Genomic DNA, 9322 nt, shown 5'->3' with positions numbered 1-9322 from the left:
AAAGAAGTTGGGGGCACTGCGCTGTAATCCCAGCACCTTGGGAGGCCGAGGCAGGACAATCTCAAGTTCCAAGCCAGCCTCAGTAACTTAGTGAAGCCCAAAGCAACTGAGTGAGACCCTATCTCAAAATAAAATCCTAGTACCAAAAAACAAAAACAAAAAACGAAAAACAAAGGAGTTGGACAACTGCATCATTTCTCTCTCTCTCTCTCTCTCTCTCTCTCTCTCTCTCCCCCCCCCCCCCCCGCTGGTCTAGGATGAGGTGGGGGTGGGAGTACCATGCCAAGCAGCAGGGGCTGTATGTCTGGCTGCACTTTAGGGAAGGAGAAAATGCTCTATTTGATTGGCTGAACCAGAGAAAGGGATCTTGTAAAGTATCAGGAGGAGAGTGAGGGAGTTTATTCCTTACGGAAGCGGGGATAAGAATCCACAGAGATCAAGAGGGAACCTCCTTGAGAACAACATTGTGGGGACTCCATGGCCAACCTCCCTTCATAAGCAAGTGTCCCACCACAGGAAGAGCCTGAGGATGGTCCGCCAAGGGCTGAGCTCTTGGTCTAAACCTTGCTGTTCCAGGCAGTGGGCAGGGATGAGCTTCCTGTGAGAGGGTGAATCAGATGGCGGGCTCTGGGGCCCCAGATGAGTAACCACACTTAGGGGTGATGCTTAGCCAAACCAGAGGCAGGCTAAGTTCACACCGCAGTGCCTGTTCTGCTTCCTGCTGCCCCTCAGTGTCTGCTGGGCTGGCCTTCCACAGCCACTCATCACGTCCCAGGCTTCAGGCAGCTGTCAAGACTCCTACCTGTTGTCCTCCTCCTGTGAATGGACCACAAGCTGCTCCCCTCCAAGAGTTCTACACAAGGGGCCTTGGGCTAAGCAATGGGAGGGAATTGAAGGAATCACTGAACTGGAGGACTGTCCTGGCAGGGAGAGAAAAAAGCCTTTGCCCAGCCTCTGAAATCATTTGATAAATCAGCTTGGCATCAGCTGTGGTTCTGAATGGAAACTGGCTCCTTGCTTTCTGGAAACTAAAGGCTTCCCAAAGTGAAAGGAGCCCATCCTCTGCTCTGTATCTGCTGGCTGCCCTGAGCTGGGAGCTTGATAAAGCCCACAGTTGCACCCAGGGAGACTCAGTGCTCCTACTAACTCCTCTACCAGCCCCGTGCCCAGGGAAAGAGCAGAGAGAACAGACCACAAAGCACAGCTCTCCCTCCTCCTGGGGACAGCTGTGCCCCTGGAGTAGGCTTCCTGCACATCCATTCCCCTCTCCATCCTCAATCTCTGCAAAACTGGGGAAGCTGTCCTGAACCCATGGGCTGGGTCAGGGTCTCTGTGAGAATCTGCTGCGGGAGAACTATGCCCTGAGCAGATGCCCCTACAGTGGGTGGTCTGCCATCAGGGTCAGGAGATGCTACCAAGCCTGCAATCCCATGCTGGTTCCCCCCCAACCCTTCCCATGGGCCCTCCCACTCCAATTCCTGCATTTCTGGTCTGCAGCAGGTCTGTCCCTCCCTGGGAGGAGGATCTTGCCTGAGGACAGGTGGAGGGTGGGGAGCCTTTCTCCTCCCTCTGCTCCAATTGCAGAAAAGGAGGGGGTTCCCATTCTGAAGCAAGGCTGTCCTGCAGCTCTGCCCTCTGACAGACACTGCCTCAGAGCCCAGTGGCTGCCCTGAGCTCTGAACCACCATCCCTTAGGAAGAGCAGGTTGTCAGCAAACTCAGAAGCTTCAGGAGCTGCAGGGACACAGCCATGGCTGAGGAGCTGTCTCAAGAGCAGGTGGCTGAGTTCAAGGAGGCCTTCTCCAGGTTCGACAAGGATGGGGATGGCAACATCAATGTCCAGGAGCTGGGTGAAGTGATGCAGATCCTGGGCAAGAAGCTCTCAGAGGCCGAGCTGAAGGGGCTCATTGCCATGGTAGACACCGATAATGACGGCGTCATCAGCTTCCAAGAGTTCCTGGCAGTGATGGCCCAAAAGAAGAAGAGCTGGAACAGTGAGGAGGACCTGCGGGTCGCCTTCCGTGCCTTCGACAGCAATGGTGACGGCTACATCACCGTGGAGGAACTCAAGCAGGCCATGGTCCAGCTTGGGGAGCAGCTTTCGCAGGAGGAGCTGGATGCCATGATCCGTGAGGCTGATGTGGACAAGGATGGGCGGGTGAACTACGAGGAGTTTGTGCAGATCCTCACCCAGAAGTAAGGCTCCCAGGGTGCGGGCCTCGCCCTGTCTGACTGACTCTGGCCCCTGGCTTCTCATGCCATCTCCGGGCCCCTGCTTTGGTTGTGGGGCAATAAAGGGAAATTCTGGATCGGTAGATGGGAAATTCCTCATCCATGAGCTCTCTTTGGTCTGGATGCTGTGCTGTCTGGGGCTGCTCATGAGCTCCTCTCTGCCTGCTGGGCAGAAGGTGACCTCTTTGAACTGGTCCCTCCCCTCTCTTGGCAGTGGAATGGGTGTTCCCCACCTCATAGGGCTGTCGCGATGGTCTAATAAAAGGAATGCTAAGTCCAGATGAGTGCGTGGTGTTTGATCAGAAAGTAGACATTCCAAGAGCCCCAAACAGCATATTTGAGATTATTTTGGGGCTCAACCCCTTTCTTTCACTTGGACCTGGTGGGAGTAGGCTTGAGTAGGCCCCATGGTCTACCTCTTGCCTCCCTTGATACCACAAGGAAAAGGAAAGATGAGTGGCTGAATGGGGGTGGGGAGGATGGAGGAAACAGGTGTCATGGCCCGAGGGTCTGCCTGAGCTGCTGGATGAGGACCAGGCCAGAGTCCAAGACCAGGGTGGGCAGCACCACCTATGCCCATCAAGGAAGGACACTGTCCAATGTATGCAGCCTGTTGGGTTTTAACCTCAAATAAAAAGATAGGGCAAGTCTCTATACACAGTCTCTCTCTCTCTCTCTGTCTCTCTGTCTCTTTGTCTCTCTGTCTCTCGTCTCTCTGTCTCTCTGTCTCTCTCTCTCTCTCTCTCTCTCTCTCTCTGTGTATGTATGTGTGTCCATGTGGGTGAAATGTGTCTCTCATGTGTGTGTGTGTCTGTATGTGTGCTGTATTCCTCTGTGTCTATGCTCATGTCTCTGTATGTCTGTGTATGTATATGCACGTGTCTCTGTGTCTTTGTGTACATGTGTCCTGTATCTGAGATACAGGATGCTATAGATATTTTTAAAAGGTGGGTCCTGGAGATGAGACCCACTTTCATGAATAGAAGCCAGATAGTCAGGAAGTGGTCAGGGATCAGGACCCTGAGATGAGCAAAGTGTGGGGAGTGGCACTGGAGGTGGGGGCCACTTGCCAGTTAGATGATGAGTGCAGAAATCCTGAGCTGAGGTGTCTCCAAGGCTGAGAGCAGGTCTCTGCTGTCCTCTGAAGATCCCAGACCTGACTGCAGCTCCATCCTGGCCTTCAGAGGTCTGACATTGCTTCCAGAGCTTCCATCTGAGGAGTGCATCCCAGAGAGGAGTTGGGGAGAGGAGGGATGGGGGAGAAGGAAGAGTGAGGTCTGCCAGTGGCTGCCCCAGCCACCCTGACTGCAAGCAGGGCCACCGTGTGAACTTGGCATAGGGTGTTGTGTGTGGTTGTGAACATTAGATCAACAGGCAGCTTGTCATTTAACAGGCCTGGGCTTCTGCTTCCTCCTCCATGCAATGGGATTTTCTTTTGCTTTTGTCTGAGTGAAAATTTAGCTCAAATGATCCATGATGCCACATTTATCTTCTTCTAACCGTCCTAAATCCTTGGTTCTCAAGCCAGGGTAGGGAGAACCAGAGGGCTAGCTCACCTGTAGAGCCCCTGGAAAACATGCTTGCCCATGGGGAAATATTTTGGAACGTATTCTGCCTTTTTCTTTCTTTCCTATCCATGTGCATCCACCTCTTGTATGTCCTTTTTCCTTCCCAGATATGGTATCACACAGATGGCTCCATAGCTTATGGACACCTTTTCTTATAAAAATAGTGGAGATGCATATCATTGCTTTTAGTGGCCACTTAATATCCCACTAAATGGTCGCGTCCATTTCAGTGGTTGTCAATTCACCACGACCTTCAGAATGAGCCAGGGAAGTCTGTACATTCCAGATGGCCACTTGTTACCAATGCGACCATGAGCAAATGCCTTCACCTCTCTGAGTCTCAGTTTCCTTACCTGGAAAATGACATGCTGACATCTGAGCCACCAGACACCATAAGGGCAGCACCTGACACCACGTCTGCAGCCTGCCTTAGCGACTATTCGAGGCCCACTCCTGGGGAGGACCAGTTCAGGCCTTTGGAGTGTGCTGCAGAGAGTGCTCCCCAAAATGGCCACCTACCTCTGGGATCCCACACATGACCCAGGGCAGTTCCTGACACCTAGTGTGCTCAGTACTAGCAGCAGGTGTTCCTCACAAATCTCTTCATTGTATAGCACTGCCAGAGGTGTGGGTGAAGGAGACAATCCCTGGACTGAGTTCCGGGTCTCCATTCCTATCAGAACATGAAGCATTACCTGGGAGTAGGGTCCGGGTTTCCAGAGACAAGGCCTGCATGTCACTTGGCATCAAGAAGGCTGTGAGGGAGCACCAGGGGCAGAGCAGGGATGGGGGTGAAGGCTATGGCAGGAAGTTCTGTACTGATGTAGTCTGGGGAATGGCCAGGCAGACAGAAGACCATTCCCATTTTTAAGAAACCCAGACCAAGGAAGAAGAATGAAGCCCCCGAGATGACCCAGGGAGGTGAATGATGTGTCTGGAGCAGACAGGATATTAGAGACAAGACTTTGGAGGCCATTCATTTATCACTGACAGACCAGTTCCCAGGAGGACGTTCATGGGGCCACAAAACAACTAAGTAGCAGAAACTTCTCTTTATCTCTTGTCTCAGGAGAAGAAAAGGGAATCTGAGGACCTGGGAGAGGAAGCGATTTGCTTCAAGTCTCAGAGAGGTCCTGAAAAGGACCTGGAGTGGAATGCATGTGCTCAGGAGGGCCACCTCCTGCTCCCAGTAGTGCTTGAGAGACACGGGGAACCCTCATGAAGCGCAGTGTCCTGGGGGAGTCCTGGTGGAGGGTGGAGTATCTTCTAGAAGTCGGCCATCCTGAGTTCCACCTGACCCTCTGTGCAAAATGCCTAGGAATGACTTCTGGGGTGGCTGTGAACTGCCCTGAAGGTCCTCGAGGGCAGAAGTCAGCGGCAGTCCACAGCCAGGGCTACACAGCACCCAGAAGGGACCCAGGCACATGAAGCATCTGAAGACCCAAAGCCGCTTTAGGTCATTCAGGGAAACCCAATGCTCCGGAAGCCACTTCTCTGAAAATCAATTTGCCAGAAGACACGTTCCACAAATGGTCATTTTGCCATTATTTCCCAATGATTCAAAAAACAAAAACAACAACAGAAAAATCTCCCCCCAAAAAACAAAACAAAACAAAAATACTACTGAAAGAACTTATTAAAGTTCCTATTGGAAGAGCCATTGAAATAATTTTTGAATATCTCTTTGAAGTTTCATTTATCCAATTTTAATTTTTTAGTTCACTGAATTTTACATGGAGGTTAGTAAATCATTTTAGTTGCAGTCAATTCACCTAATCATTGCTTCGCAACCTGTAGGGAGTGAGGTTCTTGTGTTTTGTTTTTTGTGCTTTGGGTCTATGATTTTGAGGAAGAAGAACTTGTGGTTCATTTCAAGATTCAGCCTTTGTACATGTCTTCCAAGTCAAGGGTTTTATAAATTACAGACAGGCTTCTCTATCCTAACAGATTTTCAATATAGTTGTTGCTTTTGTACTTCTCTTAATTCCCAGATGCATTAACTTGCTCAGTCAAATGAATATTTGGCATGTGTTTTAAGTACTTGGTAAGTGCTCAGTGTCTGAACCATGAATCACATACAAAACTGACATTTAACTGAGCAGAACTGAACAGATGAATCTTCGAGAACTTACGTGTGAAATAGCTTTGAGTAAACGAAAATCCATTCAATTCATGCAAAATTTCCCCCAAACTTCCATGAGGTTAATTAATAAACTGACTTTAGGTAAATTGTCCTACATATTTCAAATTCCATATGTTGAATCATATACCCTCCTCATTGGATAGTCCCTGAAATTTTTAAATCCTCATTTATATTCATTCCTGACAGGCCTGGTGACTCAGTCCGTCTTTTCAGGTCCATTATCACCTGCTTCCTCCTGGCAGCCTTCCAGAGCAAGCCCCTGACACAGCAGACCCTCCGTGTGCCCTTTTCTAGTGAGCAGTGAAACGTGACCTTACTCTTTGCACAGTTCTTATCTAAGTGCCCCCTGCATCAGACTTCCTGGTGAACAAGGTGTACTTAGTCTTCTTCCTCAGAAGCCCAAATAAGGAAATAAAACTCATCAAGGCTTAGACCAGTGTTATAGCTTGGATGTGAGGTGCCCCCCAAATACTCCTGTACTGATGTAGGAATATTCAGAGGTAAATGATCAGATTATGAGAGCTACAAACTAATCAGTCCATCCTAGCTTGAATAGACAGACTGGGAGTTAGCTAGCAGATGGGTACAGCTGGGAGTTAGCTAGCAGATGGGGTACAGCTGAAGGGGATGAGTCACTGTGGTCCCTTCCTCGCTCTCTCCCTCTCTGTTTTGACCCCAGCATGAGCTGAGCAGCTTTCCTGAGTCTCTGAAACTGTGAGCCCCAAGTAAACTTTCCCTCCTCTAAATTGTTCTTGTCAGGTATTTTGGTCACAAAGCTGACTAAAACAACCAGATTACAAACTCCTCAAGCATGTTTACTTAGTACTAAACCCTCCCAGCATGTGCACTGGGGCAGCAGGAGACCCAGGACTCCTTCACCCACAGGAATTATCTCTAGCCCAGCAAAGATGACTTCCATGGTGTTTACAGGGTGAAAGGAATTTTCACACCAGTGTACTCATCAAGAAGAGGGAAAACCCCAGGTGAGATGGAAGAGGGCTTCTGTCTTATATCCTGTTGTCCAAGAACCAAGAAAACAGTCTTCTTATCATCCTAAAATTCCCAGACTTCATTTCCTTTTGGTAGAAAGGAGATTCTACAGCATGTAACCCAATGAATCAGACAAAGATTTAGACATCACACTATGTCTGTTTGAACCAGGTGACAAGATTTCAGACTAATGCTTCTCTCTCCACAAAAAAAATTCATCAGGGGCAGATTCCCGCTAGGTGTTCAGATTTTCAGGAATCACCTAGATAAAAATATTAATTTCCATTTTCTCTGAAAACGAGTCCAGATTTTGAGTTTGGAGACCATAAACATGGCTTTCATACCCATAACGCACTGAACGGCACTCATTTGTCCTCTAGAGGGAGCAGATATGGCCTTTCCCAATCTGGGGTCTGAAATCAGGATGGGCCTTGAACCCACAGTCCTGGCCCAGCCCTCAGGGGACCTCACCTCGCTCCTCCCTGGGCTTCTCTCTGGTTTGACGATAATCTGGAAAAGGGCCCAAGGCCTCCCTGGGCAAGCCCCTTCTTGCTTATCTGCAGTTACTCACTGTCTCCAGGGACGTGCACATTTCTGTCCCCACCTGAGGTGGCCCAGCCCCGGGGAAGGGCGCCTGCCTCCCATTTCAGCTCCGCCTTTCCCTCTGGCTCCCGCCATTTCGCTGTAAGCTAGTGATTCCCAACACTGGCTGCACATCGAAAACACCCAGGAGCTTTTGAAAAATGCCACCTGTAGACCCACCCATGCCTGACCCCCTAGTGGGCCTGGGCCCAGGTGTGGCCGTCTTTTTTAAGTTTCCCAGGTGCAGGAGCCTTGGTTGGAAAACCAAGATTAAGAACTTCTGCTCTAACTTGTCCCTGGAAACTATGACAATACCAGGTACTCCCCACACCCAACCGCTCCTCAGCACCCCTGGGCAGATTGACACTGGGGAGGGGAAGAATCCAGTGATGAGCAGATCTCCACCAGTGGGAAGCCTGTGTGTTGGGATCCTCGTGGGAGCAGGTGGTGCTATGTGGGTGGCCTGCCAGCCGATACCCCTTGTCACCTATAAATGCTTTGTGCAGGGTACTTCACCGATCCCAGAACTCTGACCTTACTGCACAGTGAACTTTGTTTGCCATGGACATCAAATCTCTGCCCCGATGGCCATGCTTTCCTGCATTCTGTGGTCATGAATGCATGGTGTCAGGGGTTTTATATCCAGTTGTTCCACACGTGCTTTCTTGGGTGCCCCACCTTATTATATGTCCAAGAGGACTGGGAGATGCCACATCAGCCTCTGCCCTCTAAGGGTGATGAGACATATATCTATATATAAAATATATATAAAAGACCATCTATGAAGACAGTGGACGGCAGGTGCTGCGTTCTGGAGTCCAGGGTTAGGAGAATGCTCAGTGAATGGTGGGGACTTAGAGGACATGGCACTGGAGCCAGCCACTGGAGGTAGGAAAACTTTCAACAGGTGACTGGACATTCTCGGTGAGGGAACTAAGAAGTAAAGGCAAAGGCCTTTGGGGGAGCCCACCCTGCAGGGAGATGAGGGAGAGGCTGGAGCCCCAGCACTGGTGACCTCCAGGGTTGGGCGAAGGAGTTCAGAATTCTTAAATCCCAACAAAGCCAGTTACTACCATGTGACCTTGGACATGTCAGTGACACTCATGTGCCTCAGTTTCCTCAACTGTGAAGTGGGAGATAAGAGCGATGTCCGTCTCAGTGTTGAGAGGAAATGCGTGAGGCGGAGGGAGCCCGAGGGTGCTGTCTGAGGAGGAACAGAGTGGTTTGGTCTGATTTGCCATTATTAGTACATTTTTTTTTTCCTCCAGAAAAATCAAATAAGAAGGGTTTTAATCGGAGGGGGCATGTGGTCTAGTTCGTGCTTTAGGATGATGATTTTGTCAGTGATGTGCCGGACCAAGTAGGGTAGGGAGATGGAGCCGGCCTGGGAGGGGAGCTGTATCACCAAGCCTGAGCTGATAAGGACCCCAAGGAGGGAAGGGAGGGTGGAGGCTGTGCAGAACAGAGAGGGGCCGGTGGGCTCTGAGGGGGCCCTGCTGGCTAACGGCAGAGAGCTGAGAGAGGGAGGGGTTCTAGGGACAGGGCCTGATCTGTTATGCCCTGAGAGGGAGCCTCTGGGGCCTCGGGGAGGACACAGGAGGGCTGTCTTGGGGACACTCAGCCTCTGCCAGGTGAGCCATCCCTGTGCTGGTCGGTCTGTCCCAGGTCAGGTCAGATGTGACTGGTGTCGGTTGTTGGTGCCCTGGCGGGTGTGGAGGGCCAACATCAGGACATCTGGCCTCTTGCCTTGTCAGATGGTGAAAGCACATGGGCGTTCTCAGAATCCTGGAGCCACCGAGAGCCCCAGG

General features: G+C 50.6%; 1 protein-coding gene across 1 annotated transcript; it reads left to right on the top strand.

Moving 5' to 3' along the window:
- Positions 1 to 1581: 1581 nt before the first annotated feature.
- On the top strand, positions 1582 to 2238 carry LOC306641102 (calmodulin-like). The gene has a single exon (XM_079105963.1). It carries the CDS (start codon positions 1750 to 1752, stop codon positions 2197 to 2199), a length of 450 nt encoding a protein of 149 aa, XP_078962089.1. The 5' UTR covers positions 1582 to 1749; the 3' UTR covers positions 2200 to 2238.
- The last annotated feature ends 7084 nt before the right edge of the window (positions 2239 to 9322 follow it).

Source organism: Sciurus vulgaris (assembly GCF_902686455.1).
Source record: "Sciurus vulgaris genome assembly, chromosome: 12".
Taxonomy (NCBI): Eukaryota; Metazoa; Chordata; class Mammalia; order Rodentia; family Sciuridae; genus Sciurus; species Sciurus vulgaris.
This window is presented reverse-complemented; position numbering and strand designations above follow the sequence as displayed.